The 14,158-nt window shown below is 39.6% G+C and overlaps 2 protein-coding genes across 3 annotated transcripts; one reads left to right on the top strand and one right to left on the bottom strand.

Moving 5' to 3' along the window:
• Positions 1 to 3,221: 3,221 nt before the first annotated feature.
• Positions 3,222 to 8,632, bottom strand: LOC110042406 (protein FAM161B-like). The gene is made up of 5 exons (XM_089291994.1): positions 8,009 to 8,632; positions 7,797 to 7,799; positions 5,148 to 6,288; positions 4,366 to 4,572; positions 3,222 to 4,003 (listed from the first exon to the last, which is right to left on the bottom strand). The coding sequence occupies exons 1-5, from the start codon at positions 8,592 to 8,594 to the stop codon at positions 3,625 to 3,627; spliced, it is 2,316 nt and encodes a 771-aa protein (XP_089148120.1). The 5' UTR covers positions 8,595 to 8,632; the 3' UTR covers positions 3,222 to 3,624.
• A 188-nt stretch (positions 8,633 to 8,820) lies between these two features.
• LOC110042410 (protein cornichon homolog 4-like) lies at positions 8,821 to 13,656 on the top strand. 2 transcript variants are annotated; one of them, XM_020747773.2, is made up of 5 exons: positions 8,821 to 9,042; positions 9,392 to 9,460; positions 9,782 to 9,894; positions 11,365 to 11,505; positions 12,486 to 13,656. In XM_020747773.2, the coding sequence occupies exons 1-5, from the start codon at positions 8,836 to 8,838 to the stop codon at positions 12,535 to 12,537; spliced, it is 582 nt and encodes a 193-aa protein (XP_020603432.1). In that variant the 5' UTR covers positions 8,821 to 8,835; the 3' UTR covers positions 12,538 to 13,656. The 2 variants fall into 2 exon arrangements, with proteins under 2 accessions (XP_020603432.1, XP_020603433.2); XM_020747774.2 differs by having other exon boundaries at positions 8,912 to 9,042; positions 9,845 to 9,894.
• The last annotated feature ends 502 nt before the right edge of the window (positions 13,657 to 14,158 follow it).

Genomic DNA, 14,158 nt, shown 5'->3' on the forward strand with positions numbered 1-14,158 from the left:
TAAATAAGGGTCTGTTTCCTCGCTACTGGATGTCTAGAATGAAATTATTATTTTATTACTAGATAAACTATAAAAATTGTTCGCATTCATTGGTCTGGCTATCTTGCGTGGAAATTGAATGTATGGTAAACCAAACGTGTATACAATGTGTTGCAAAAGGAAGAAAATTAAAAATGGAGAATACTTATTTTTCTTGGAGGAATCGAACCCTCCGGAAAGAGCAATCGACCATTAAAAATCGCTGAATCAAGAGAAATTCCTTTCCATTTTCTGTTTCACAGAAAGCGCAACCGGGACCTACAATCAAAACTTACATGGTAGGAAATACAGTATTTATATTCGGCCAGTCTAATCCATAGGCTTTAAATTGGGTTTTCTTCCAGCACTCAGTATAGCTTTCGATCTTGATCTTTAATATTTAATCTTTAATCTTTAATACAAATTCCAAATTACATTACATTGAACAAGTCAATCCAATGAATTTGAGGACAGTTAAAAACAGAATACAAGATTCCTTAATATAAGCCGCCGCCGCCTTAGTGTATCATTGTATGATTGTATACCTAGAGAATGCTAGTGAATTCCAAACTGATTAACACACACCAGCATTTAGAATCGTTCGAACACACACACACACACAAAACACCATACCCTAATGGAAAAGAGGCTTTACACGTGCAGCTCATATTCCGGAATATTTATCCGTTTGATGTGAAGTAATTCGTAACTTTGGCATTTCGGTAACATATTAAAATGATTATCTTTGAGAATCTACCGCAGTCACATAATTAATAATGTTTTTCATTTCATTGGTTTTTACCACTAGGCTTTGCGATGCAGCTGGAGCAAATTAAAGTGCGGGAATCGTATGCGAACGAGTTGAATTGGGTTAGGTTTTAAGACTTCTGATTGGATGAAAAAGTGGCGCGAGTTTTTTAAGCCAATCGTAAAGCGTAGCGACGCAAAACCGATCACTGTTCGACCCCGAATGAACATGGTGCGCTGCTCCACTTTCTAAGTAAAACCAAAACCAATCGTAACTGTGCTCTGCGCGGTGAGTTACATGTTTTTCTTTCGAGTTTTGATTGGTTCATGGATTTTGATTGGTTTTATTATTTTGTGTATTTTGCGTAAGTGTCTATGTTTGGTTGTTTGTTTGTTTGTGTCCCTGACCTAAACATGTAAAATGTCTTTTCTTTTAACTGGCTGCCTGGCATTTTTAACTCTTAGGTTATTTAGGGTAGTCAGCACCCCTATCATTTTTACTTTTAACCTATAATATTGCGATAAATTATTTCTAATTCCGGGATGAAATAAAAGTTGTTGTTGTTGTTGTTGTTGTTGTTGTTGTCGTTGTTGCCAGAGTGGCTACTTTGATTCTGGTTTTAAATTTAGAACCACTCTTGTACCTCCTAGTGGTGACAGTTTATGGGTTATTAAAAAACTCAATGTATTTCTCAGGTTGATCTGTTCAATCGGCCGTGCATAATACTGGCAAGTGCAGGAGATCATTAGGGAGCTTAATTGTCACTTAAAGAGGGCTTCCCAAGGGGAGAAGATGCATGTTCTTTTGATCCCCAATTTCATTATTCCCTGAAATTTCCCGCCAAAGTTCTCGTTCAGAGAGTAGTAGAGGACCGTAGAGATATTCCTTGTTCCCTCAGTTTAATTCCAAAAATATCCGTTGTCTGTTTATCAGTTCCCTTGCTCCCCAAATGCCCCTGGGATGCCCTCACTTAAAACGCCAAACAGACGGAAAGCCCCGGCCAAACGATCGCAACAGTTCAACGTAACATATTGCAACATTGTTGGCCCAGTATTTGCAAGCCCCGGCCAAACGATCGCAACATATCGCAACATTTAATGTTGCGATAGGTTGCGTCGAAATGTTGCAATCGTTTGGCCTGGGCTTAAGGTTTAACGAGCATGTGCGTCATAAGTCTCGGTACATTTCACTGCCGTTCTCTGCAAAACAACAACGTAAATTGAGCAAATTCTACCAATCCTGGATAACGTAAACCCGGCAGGACAGCCAACTGATTGTATTGTTTTTATTTTCCGAATTTAACACCGTTTTGAGATAATTTGATTCATAGGTTGAATATAAATTCAGCTTTCAGTGGCGTTGTCCTCGGCGTCGCCGTCGTGGTTTCTTTTAACTCCCTTCTATCAAATAGCTATTATTGCAATTGGGTCTGTGTTCAAATAAAGTGTACTGAAACAAGGCGAAAGGGTACCACTGAGTCCACAAAGCAGCATTGACTTTTTCGCCTTGTTTGTATAACAAACTGCTAATAACTATAATAACTAACGGGACTTCAGGCAACAAATACAACAGACCACAACAGACCACAACAGTAAGAAGAGTACAAGTACGAATCTTGGGTTTCAAGATTCAAGTTACGTTTCGAGAGCTCTCGCTCCTCCCTGTTGCTGACCAGTTGAATAGGAGACTTTTAACACCGGATTAGTGACAGGCCGATGATCGGAAACTTGAGCTATAGGTTTGATTTGTAAAAGTCGTACTCTGATCGTTCTAAAAGAGATGAGGGTGCAGAGGAGAGGCAGAGGAGAGGACAGAGGCGGGACCTTGTCTTGGTACGAGGAGGTAGCTCTGGAGAACTCTGGAGACGCGGAGTTTTATTTGCAACAATACTGGACAAAGGTTTCACTAATTTCACGCTGAAATACTTCCTTACAGACCTTCAGGAAGTTTAAAACTGGTTTACGGTGAGCATTCCAACTGAACGTGAATACCTCTTTCGCTCAGAATTTTACTCCTTTTTTAGGAGCTGTTATAAGGCCTTGTCTGTGGGTGTTCCTCTCCTCTTGTCAAGGCCCCACCAACTAAGAGGGTCCATCGACTTTGGAGACGAGGCCCATTAAGGCATAGCAATAGGGTCAAAAACCGAATTATGGAAGGTGAGCGCCATCTTTAGGCGTTTTGAAGATTTTTGAAAAGCGGCTACCAGTATTCGACGGTCATCTCGACCAGTTCTTCCTTTCAAATGGTTAGCAACGTAGAGGAAAATCAATCATGAATCCAATTCATGAAATAATGAATTCTGTAACGTCGCAACAAATCCATAAAATTTTGATTCGTAGGTTTCAGTTCTTGTATATTAAAATAAACCCTTTAGTATTGCTTATCAGCTGACTAATGATGGTCAATGATGAATAAATATAGATCGAACAGAAAGTTTCATTCCTTTCGCAAAGTATTACTATAGTTCCTAAAGTTTTATTGATCGTCAAGGGAAAATGTTCACTACTTTTAATGCTACAAATGCTACCTATCCACATCAGAATATTGTCAATAAACTTCCGTAGTAGTTTTTTTCGCTCAATAGAGATCTCCACGCGATATTGTTTGCACTATTATTTTATGTGTATAAAAACTCGAGACGTTGTTTCTTTTGATAACCAATCAATAATTACACTTAAATAAATTTGATGAAATTGAGATACACGAATGTTCGTATCGCGTTTGCTTTCGGAAATCTTCGGGAGACAGTCGGACTGTCTTCGTTGACTTCGTTAGCCCAGTGGATTTCTCGGGGTCGATCTCCGAATGCCGCAACAGAACGCTTTGAACGATTGCCACAGGCCTTTTCATCAACTTCTTCAGATTTCTTCTTCATCTTCCTCGTCAATTTCTTCTTCCACATCACTTCCACTCTCCTGCAGATTCGCATCATGGCTGTCTCTATTGTATTCAGTCCCTGAAGACCGTCTTGAGCCACCATAATTCATCTGGGACCCAGTCTCTTCCAACTCATCGTCCGACTCGGCATCTACGATCTTCCCATCCTTGGTAACCAAGTTCTGCACGAGTGCCTCATCTACGCCTGCGCTGCGAAGGATATCCGCGTACTTGCGCTCTGCGGCTCGCCTTGCAGTGACCTGGGATTGCTGTTCAAACAGTAGTGGTCGTTTGTTTATGCGTTCTTGCATCTCTTTCAGTTCTCGGTTGTATTCCTCTTTCCGTGCTCGATCACTTTCCCTGAGGTAACAAAATGCAAAAAGAAATAATTAAGTATAGCCCTCCTCACGAAATCCTACCCCCATCCCCCCATCTCCCCCGACGGATTGGGCCTCCACCAGGCTAAAGTTAACAACTTGGGAGAGTTTTCATTGGGTTGAATGTATGAAAAAAGTATCAATCGGTTCCCGGTATCTTCTTACGATGAACGGAAGTTTCAGAATGTAGACAAAGCATGTGGGGCGACATTAGACTACTGTGGTGGGGCACTGTCACCCATGACTGCTTTTTCGCGCAAGCAAATTTAAATCAAACACGCAATGTCCTGCAATGTCCGGGATGTCCTGCAGGCAATGGACAAGACGCGACTTTTCCTTTCTTACCTGAAATTTTGAACTTTTTCCTTTGCCGCTTTTTTCAGCATTCCACTGTGATCATTTGCCATCACTTTTCTTGTCACCTCAGGTTTCAGCATCTTCTGACGGCGTCGTCTTCGTTGTTCTTGTTTGATCTCGTCTTGCTCACTAGCTGTTCTCTGCTCCAGGCTCTTGCGGACTGTGCTCTCACGCAGGCGCGTTGACTCTGTAGTTCTGCAGTACGAACAGCAATCAACCTCACCACAGTAAAATAAACCAACTAATTCGATTTAGCTTTGTCTCTTCTCCTTCTCAAGGAGGGACAGGTCATTTCATGTCAGTTTTCTCTTCTGCCTAAACTACAAACTAAAATTTGGTTATATCACTCTGAACACCAACATCGAGAAAAATATACTGTGAATCGCGCTTACTATGGAAAAAAAACTGACCTTCAAAGGAAGGAGTTTATTTGACAGGGGGATTAGTAGAAGCAGTACAAAAAAATGTTCAAATGTTGGCGTTTATAGTGGTCATTGCGCTTAGCTACACCTAGCTAGTTCACAGGCATGCCACTTAATCAAAAAGAAACAGTTATATCAACTAAACATAATAGGCTTAAGAATCCCAACTGGTGGGAGACAGACAAGTTGACTACTTACAGACATGACTGAGGAGCTGAACTAGGGTCTACAGAGAAACAACTCTAGCTTAGTGGTCAGAGCGGGACTTGAACCGGCGCCCTAACCACTCGGCCACGCTGCCTCCATTAGCAGTGCCATAACTTGAATCATTGTGATATTTATACTAACCCAAATGGAAGTGTGTCGTGAGGAGTGTACGGCCTGGCACTGGAAGACCTCTCCCGGCTGGCGGAGCGATCTCTGGACAATCTACCACTATCCGGCACCTCTTGAGACCGCGAGCATCTCGACTTCCTCTCAGCGGACACGCGCGCTGTTCTCAGATTAAAAGGCTCGACAACTGTAGGTTCCTTTTCTGTCTTCTTATTTCTCATCTCCTTTTCAAATTGCCTATGAAGTGCATCAAACTCGGGTATATCAGGGTTAATTTGCGGCTTAAACTTGTGCTCTTTTGTCATAAAAGCGTTCTTGTTGCCTTCTTTATTCAATTTGCTCCTAAAATGACCAAGCGTGTACTCTTCCCCCCGTGATTCCATGTTAGGGGGGAGACGGGACGCAGCGAGCATTTCTTGCGATCGCATTCGCATTCGAATCGCTCTGTACTCCTCTTTTTCGGCCATCCTGTCCGCCAGAGTCAGATCGAACAAACGATCAGGAAATGGATTAGCTTTAAACTCCTTTTTCTCCGCCGTTTTGTTCTCAAAATCTGCGAGATTACTCAGGGATTTAGTTCGACGCATTTGCCTTTTCTCTTCCTCTCTTTTAACAAATTTAAATGGCTTCTCAGTTGATTTTAGAATCGCTTTGCTGAGCTCTCGCACATGGTATCTTCGGAGCTCGTTTTGACGCGTGATTTCGTCGTAAAGCGGCAAAAACGTGGTTGCAGGAACAGGTTGTGCGCGAAACTTTTTATGCAACTCCGCCTCTTCCTTTTCCTTCTTCTTTTTCAAATCCTCCTGAAGAATCATTTGCGATCTTGTCATATGCTTCGCCTTTCTCTTTGCCTCTCTTACTGTCATAGTGAATGGTTTAGGAATGGTGATTTGTGGAGTCCATTCGTTCTTTTTCTCCTGTTTTTCACGGGGAGGGCTCTCATCCGGGGGGTAATCATACACAGAGAAACCTTCCCACATGTCCTCTACTACATCTAGCGCAGAGGATCTCTGAGGGTACATCTCCTTGTACAGAACTTTTCGATCTCCTGATCGTTTCCTTATGACGTTAATGTCATCGTCTTCCCAGTGTTCCCCATCTATAGGATCACTGTATGATCTTCTACGTGATTCTTGCAGTTCCTCTAGAGAAGAATCTCCCAGAAAAAAAATGAATGAAACCTTAGAAACAGTTAGATGCTAACCCTGAATTAAATTTAGTTACACTCTATGTCGTAGAAGAGGGTTGGGTAATCTCAGTAGCTGGTAGCATTAGGACATTAGGGCTTTGGCAAAATTGTGTTGGATGCAATCAACAGCAAGAGACAAACTTAGCTTGATTGTTTTCAAGATCAAAGGCACCTTGTTGGTTGGTTATCTAACAATTACAGGACAACTGTTACCCATCATGTTACAAATCATAATATGCATAACGACAACTAAAACATCTTACAATTTTAAGCGCCATGAAAGGAATTAAGATTTCTGTTGCTGAGAGAAAATTTTGCCATGAAAATTGCAGAAGTCTAACTAGGTAACCAAGGAATGAGACAACATTTGTGACTTTTAAAACTTGTTTCACACCATTATCAGCTTGCACAAGAAGTAAATTGCAATATAATTATTTTCTTTGCACCTTCTAAGTAAACCCAAAGATGAGGTCAGGACTAAGACTTGTGCAGCATCGTAGTATTTTTCAAGATTTAGAGCTGACATGATTCATGTTTCACATAGTTGCTGAAATTTTTAACACAAACTATCACATGAGGGGATCTTTACCCAAATTTCCTACAAGACTTGGGTCAAAATTTCCCCTCAGATTTGTCGTAAACTTTTTTCCCTAAGCCTTATTTCCACCCACAGTTCAAACCAGTCTGAAATAAAGCATCAGTCAGTACCTTACCCCAGAGGTCATCCTCTCAGGTCTTACTTAGCCTGTGAGCTCAGCAGGCTCTTGTTTTTGGGCGAGGGCACAAGCAGGGAAAAGCCCTCCTACATCATTCATAAACTTGCTTGTGTGCTGAAGCTTGAGTGCAAAACCAAAACGCTAGAGCTCAGAGGCATTTGCTGAGATTTGTCAGACAATTTTTACTCAAAGGTGTAAGAGGAAACAACACTTTTATTTTACCCAGGTCAAACACTGGGGCTGAACATGGCTGATCTGTATGTATTGTAATATCCTTCAGTTTCATGTATGAGAGCAATCAACAAGAACCCTGCTGCTTCACAAGAATCCATGGCCCCAGCACAGGTAAGGGATAAAAACTGGACACAATACATGCTTCAAGTACAAAGATCTCTTGGCTTGATGTTTTCAAAACTAATCTATAAGCATTTTGCTTTTATGGGGGAGGGATAATCCTCCAAATTCCTCTGATCTATATTCAGGATTATTTGACAACACTTGATTAGGCATTTGGAAAGGTCTCCCTTGGTTCCTAGGGTGGCCCTCAGGACTGGCTGCCAACTGATGAATAAATTTTCACTGAAGATAGACTAAGGGCAGTCTCTATCTCTTCCTAGCATGTGAGGAGTTTTGTTTCCTATCATGCGATGAGTGACTAGCAGCAAAAATTGGTACCCTATTTCTGACCAAAATGGCTAAACAAGCATACCCTTTGGGGCCGCACATATCCATATACATGTAGCCCTTACAAGGGATTACCCCCTGGTTCCCTCCTCAATTCTTTCCCTAATTTGCATAATCTAAACTCAGTCCCACACACATCTGGATTTCAGGAACAAAAACGGACTACTTGCAGTGAACCCTGAAGAGAGGAAACAGGGCACGAGGTTATCCTAGAAGACGAAAATACAGGAATTAGAACTTCATTTGGATCAGCTAACTAAGGTTTATATAAGCTTACGTCTCCCTACCTTCATTTTCCTTGTCTTCTGTTGTTCTTTCACTTCTCACTGACATGTCCCTTATATGATCTTCTGGTCTGACTGGGATGTGAGTATCATCTTTTTCCTCGTCCTCAGTAGTTTCTATAAACGGATCATAATCACGCAAAGGAAACTGTTTAGGGATACTAGATTCGTCAAAATCGCTCACAGCAATTTTAGTCCTTGAGTCCAATTGAAATCCCGAGTATTGTCTGTCTTTTTCCGAATAATACAGTTTTTCAACGGCTTTTAGAGTTTTTTTGTGCTCATTCTTCAAGGCTAATAAATGATCGTAGAAATGTTCCTCGTCGACATCGTCTAGTTCGCGAAGAGACTGCGATAAAGAGTCCCTGACTGACAGTTTGGGTTTATGGCTTTGGTGATGCCTCTTGTGTCTCCGTGAAGATGGTGGTTTGTCTTCGTTCAAAGTGCTCAATCCAAGACCTTCTAGCGGTTCAGTTTCTAAAGAGCTGTTTGCCCTTTCGTTTATAGTTGCTGGTTTATCTGTTCGGGGGTGTCTGGGGGCAGTATAACAGTGATTTCTTGTAACGGCTCCTCCATGGCCCGACGCCATATTGAAGTATGGAGCTCGTAACGACCGCGGAGCGTTGAGTTTTGTGTTGGCAACAAAGTCAAATATCTTACTTTGCAGGGTAGGGTAACAAGAAACTATAAAATGTTATGAAATTTTCATTTACAAATTGGTTTTTCGTGTTCAGTGTTCACTCCAGACTAGTTCAAAATAATAAAGATTGCAGGTTTTTTTATATCTCCGTCACATTATTTCATTAAAACACCTAAATGGCGCAAGAGCTATGTACAATATAAAGTTCAGCCCCGGGGGTTCAGCCACTCTCCTCTCCACTGGGGAAACAACAGAGCCATGTAGCCTCGTTTCTTTGTTGTCGTTCTCACTCTCTCCTCTTTGGCCTCGGTCCAGAAAATTCAAAATGTCGGAATCGGCGTTGTACATCTTTGGTCTCATCGATGGAGCCGCACTTCTTTTTCTTTCAGTTTATTTTGTATCCTTTATGTCACATTGTTGTACAAAAGGTGAATAATTCGAAGAGCCTTTGAATGAAAGTCAGGAATAGAATGTTTCGTGGAATATCAGTGAAAAAATCACTGTCCTAGTTCCCTGAGACCTAATGGGCCGCGTTTCCTCTCCAGCAAGTCAACAGCTTTACCACCTGTTAGTACTATAAGTAACGGTATTATTTAAAACGGTATCACTGAGTCTGTTGAGTCTGATGAACTTATTTTAACAGTTATACATACATATACTGATCTTATTTTAAAACGTAGTTTATCAAAATTTGTTTCTCGAGTTGAAATACTTTGCGAAATTCCTTGACTCTGCATGTAATCAAGATCATTAACTTATCGGATCTAGAATGCGACTACATCAATGCTACGACGTGCTGTAGAAGGCTTAACGTGGTAAGTTCACACGTTATTTCAGGTCTGTAAGTTGTCATAACTGATTGCAATTGAAAGCGTTTTCAGTATCCCTGTCTCAATAAACCACACCCAAAAAGAGTTTTTAAAACTAATTTGTCGCACACGGAGTGGAAATATTTATTTACTGGAATCTTTTAAGAGGTTTATGTAAAGGCAGACGAAGGCAATGCTTTACTTTGAAAGAGGCCGAAATGTCATGTACTTTTTTGTAATAAATAGTTATGTTAATGTACAAATTCATTGCGCCTGTAGCAAAGCCTATTACTTCAAGTGTCAATAATGTATAGATTGTTTTTTCAGTGGATTCTTCCAGAAATGGTCGCTCATGGAGTTATAACTGTGTTACTACTTGCTCATTTCCAGTGGATATTTTTCCTGCTCAATGCTCCCCTGCTAGGGTGGCTTGTTTATAGGTGGGTTAATTTGGTTTTCTTTAAAGTGTATATGACAGACATTTTGTTTATTTGCTCTATGGAAGCTACATGGTATTTTGATATGGAAATCCGAAAAATAAAATGGGATATTGTTGTTTTTTCGCTGCATTTTAGCCATCTGAAAACATTAAATTTCACCTCCGGTCGTGTCAGAAACCGCTGGGGGCAAGGACTTGGGACTCGTTTGGCTGTGACATCAAAACAAGAATGTAGGTCTACTTACCTTTCATAGATGTTTACAATTTTGAACCAAAATTGGAATTATGTTTGAGTGCTTAATTTATGATATATTTCACTTATTTTTTTCGTTTCTATTTGACTATGTTTGTTCAAAAAATTTTCTGACCCAACTAGAAGTGAAATTTCACATTTTCACATGGCTGCGTAGTAAAAAGACAATGATATCCAATTTTATTTTTTGATTTCCATATCACGACATAAAGCCAATAGTATCTGTCGTAGACACTTAAATAATTATCATTATTTTGAACATATCGGCCTGCCTGTAAGGAAGGGTTCATAGGTTGATGTCAGATAGAATTTATTGGAAACTTTTATGGCATGTTCCCATTAGTAAGACCTCATAAATTGAACAGTATCCCTCTCCTCAGTTAAAAGACCTTACAATAATTTATTCAGAGTGAACATCTTTCCATGATCAAATCTTCAATATTTTCCAGCCATTTTGTATCTCATTAACCTCTTACCATAAGTTACTGTTAACATCCCTGAGCCATCAGCATCAATATTTATCTTTTTCAATGTTTTTGACAAATTTTAAGTAATAAGGGATGAATTATTATCTAGCATTCCATCCAGAAATACTCCCAGTTACTGAATGGGAATAAAACCCAAGTTAAGCACCAGCCTGGTAAGCCTAACAATTTTTTGGCTTGAAGATTTGAATCACCTTACCTTTCCACAGGGTTCTCATTAAGAACTGGCTGCCGGCTAAAAAAAACAAGCTATGTCAATTTCTGAACCGCCAACTTTTCATGAAATAATACATCTAAGTTGTAAAGAGTAATATGGGGAAAACACAGGTGTTTTTGGAACGTGACTGCACCTTGACAGCCCTTGTTTCAGGACAGTCAAGACTGTAGCTAGAGAAGGGGCATGGGGTCAGGGTGTGGTGTACATATCGGATAAAAATTGAAAAAAAGCTTTCAGGTAGTCCCTTAATATTCTTGACATTATGACCTTTTCCAAAATTGATTTTTTTAGGAAACATCTCCAAGAGATTGCGTAAAATAGCATTTCAGAACCTCTTGATTCCAAACTTTTCTGCAAAGCATGTTCCAAGACCTCCCTAGAGGCTTGTCCATTCAGCCCTTGAATCTAAATTGAAGAGAACACTGTTTTCAGCATGTTTATTGTTAAGTTAAAAAAAGAGTTTAAAAAAAGTTAAAAAATATTACTTCATTCAACTGATAACTTTCTGTTTGACAGGTATGTCAATAAACCAGCTGGAAATCTTGGCTTGTATGACCCTGCAGAGATTCATAACAGGCATGAACTTAAGGCATTTCTTAAAGAAGCTATGATCAAGCTTGGATTTCATCTTGTTTTCTTTTTCCTGTATCTTTATAGGTGAGGTTTTGTCTTTGAATTTGCTCTTGCATAACTAGCATTTGCTAGTACATGGGTGATGTTGGCCAAATTATTCGTTAACCAAATTGGCCAATATGTTGTGCCAATGCTTTAGTAGCAGGTGGGTCAACACACGACTATGATCAAATGTTTAGAATGAAGAAAACACAATAAACTGTTCTCCCCGGTTGATGCGGGATACTTTAATGGGTATAAAAATTCAAAAGAAAATAAAAATTGAAAACTGACAAATGGGTAGAAAAATGTCAAAGTGTCATCTTTTGAAAAATCACAAAAGTCACATGACTATGATACTGGCTGATGTGTGGGTAGCATGACAACAAACATAATGGGTGTTTTTTTCACACTACCAAGCAATAGGCTGTTCTCCTGGCAGCAAATACTGAAATTTTACCTCCAGCTGTTTTCTTGAACAATGAAATAACTCTCTATCTAATTGCATAATTCTAGAAGGCTAGTAAACCTCATAGTACATTTTTTATCATCCCCCAGGGTTGCAAGAGTATTTGGGTTTATAGGTGATGCAGGCATGACTTAATAACCCCTGCCACCAAATCCTTATGGGGCAAAAGTAGACCTGCCAAACCTTCATGGCCAGCTCTAAAAATTTGCACTATGTATCTTTTCCTCCCTGAAAAATGACCAGAAAATACTCTGACTGCAAAACCCTGCAAAATCACATTAATTTTATAATAATTATTGACCCATAGATTGAATTATTTTGTGCAACCACAACCCCCAACCCCCTATTCTTTCAACTCTCTCCAAAATCCCACATCTTACCTCAAATCATGGTTTCCTAGAGTCATCATCCTCTGGTGTGCCACCTTAATTGTTTAATAGCCGGCATGAATAGTTTCTGACAATATCTGTATAAATTTTTGAATCATAGAAACTTAAATATCCTAATTTGATGCAATTGTTTTATTAAATGCATTTTTAACTGTTTTTTGTTTCAGTATGATAGCTGCCCTTTTAGATGATAACAAATCCAAGACGGCAACAAGCTGAAAGACCGACAGTTTAACTTATATGAGGACTGCTGCATATGGACTTGTTAAACTCCACTTATCCATGTGGTGGTCCTCAAAGAGCTTTTGAGATTCATTCACCCAGTGAACACAATGCCTTGATGCAAAAACATTATGGACGTCTTTGAACAGTCAAGTAGTGAGAACAGTTTAATTTATAAAATTAATGGCATGTCACTGCTACATCAAGTTGTTATGAGTTTACAAGCTTGTACAGTTGAAATAATTTTTCTTGATAATTTGCATTATTTTTATTTTGACATAACTTATTAAATAATAAATCTTTTTATTTGTGTTCACAAAGAGGAAAACATTAGCTGAAGCATAACAATTGAATTTTTATTGGAAAGTTGAATATTGATACATTTTAAATATTCAGCCTGATAACAGACAAGAAGGACCTCACACCAGGGTTTCCTACAATAGTATTATTGACTGACAAAAAAAGACTGAAGAGAAAAAAGACAGAAGAACAGCAAATATCTTGCGTGAATCAGATTTGATCCAAAGTGAAATGAACATGCACCTGCAGGCACTTGTCACAATAATAATATGAAGATTATGCACATATTTTTAGATGAAATATTTACAATTTGGTTGAAGTGGTAAGAGTAATCTCACTGTGAAAAATGTCCGCAAAACTTGCCATGTATGCAAAGATATCATACCCCTACCTTCCCAATAAAATATGGTCTTGATTGCCTGAGACTTCTGGCAGGCTCCTCCCTCATCTAAGTATATAAAGCTGTTTCGAGAAAGGATGTCAAAATAAAGCATAAAAGTGCACAACACAACCCGTATGGGTGGAAGTAGAAAGCTGCTGGCACACGCTGAGCACTTAATCAGAAATAAGGACATGACAAATGCCATTTCTTTTGTTTTCTTTTTCTTCCCTTCAGCGACATGTACTTATTTCTCTCACCACTATTGTGCAATCTCCTACGTATACACCCGGGTGTATATACCTAGGCTAAATCTTGTCACCCATATCTGATCACTTGGGCAGTGAGTGGCTATGTTTTCAGTGAGAATGATTTCAGGTTTTTTGTTGGAATAATTTTCAATTAAAAAAATAAAAGTATCTACAATTTTAAAAGGACATTGAATTTGTTGTTTTGCAAAGATGTTAAAATGACCTTCCTCTTCTAGTTTATTTCACACGATGATAAATTGTATTTGATGTGCATGAAAATCCCATTGCTGTATTACTTCTTGCAGGCTGCTTGCCTTGCCAATTCTAATGCTCCTACAATTCCAGCTGAATCACCATAGATACTCTCTCGGATGTAGCTGGCCAATCCCTCATCTGTCTTGAATTTCTCCGCATCCAGGTATCCTTTGAGCAAATCCTTGAACCATCTTCTGACTATGCCATACAGTACCTTACGTTTCATGATCCCACCTCCCAACACGATCACGTGAGGGGACAAAGCATACGTTATATTTAGGCACAGTGCCCCTAGGTAGTACCCAGCCTTCTCCCACACTTCATGATTGTCTGGGAGGGTGTGAAGCTCTCTTTGACTTACCCCTGCACGATCTGCTATAGCTTTAGAATGCACCATTCCCTCTACACAGTAGCGGTGTTTGAAGGTGCAGCC

The sequence above is a fragment of the Orbicella faveolata genome, unplaced genomic scaffold (genome assembly GCF_042242905.1).
Source record: "Orbicella faveolata isolate gen_17 unplaced genomic scaffold, um_ofav_v1 contig_24, whole genome shotgun sequence".
Classification (NCBI taxonomy): domain Eukaryota; kingdom Metazoa; phylum Cnidaria; class Anthozoa; order Scleractinia; family Merulinidae; genus Orbicella; species Orbicella faveolata.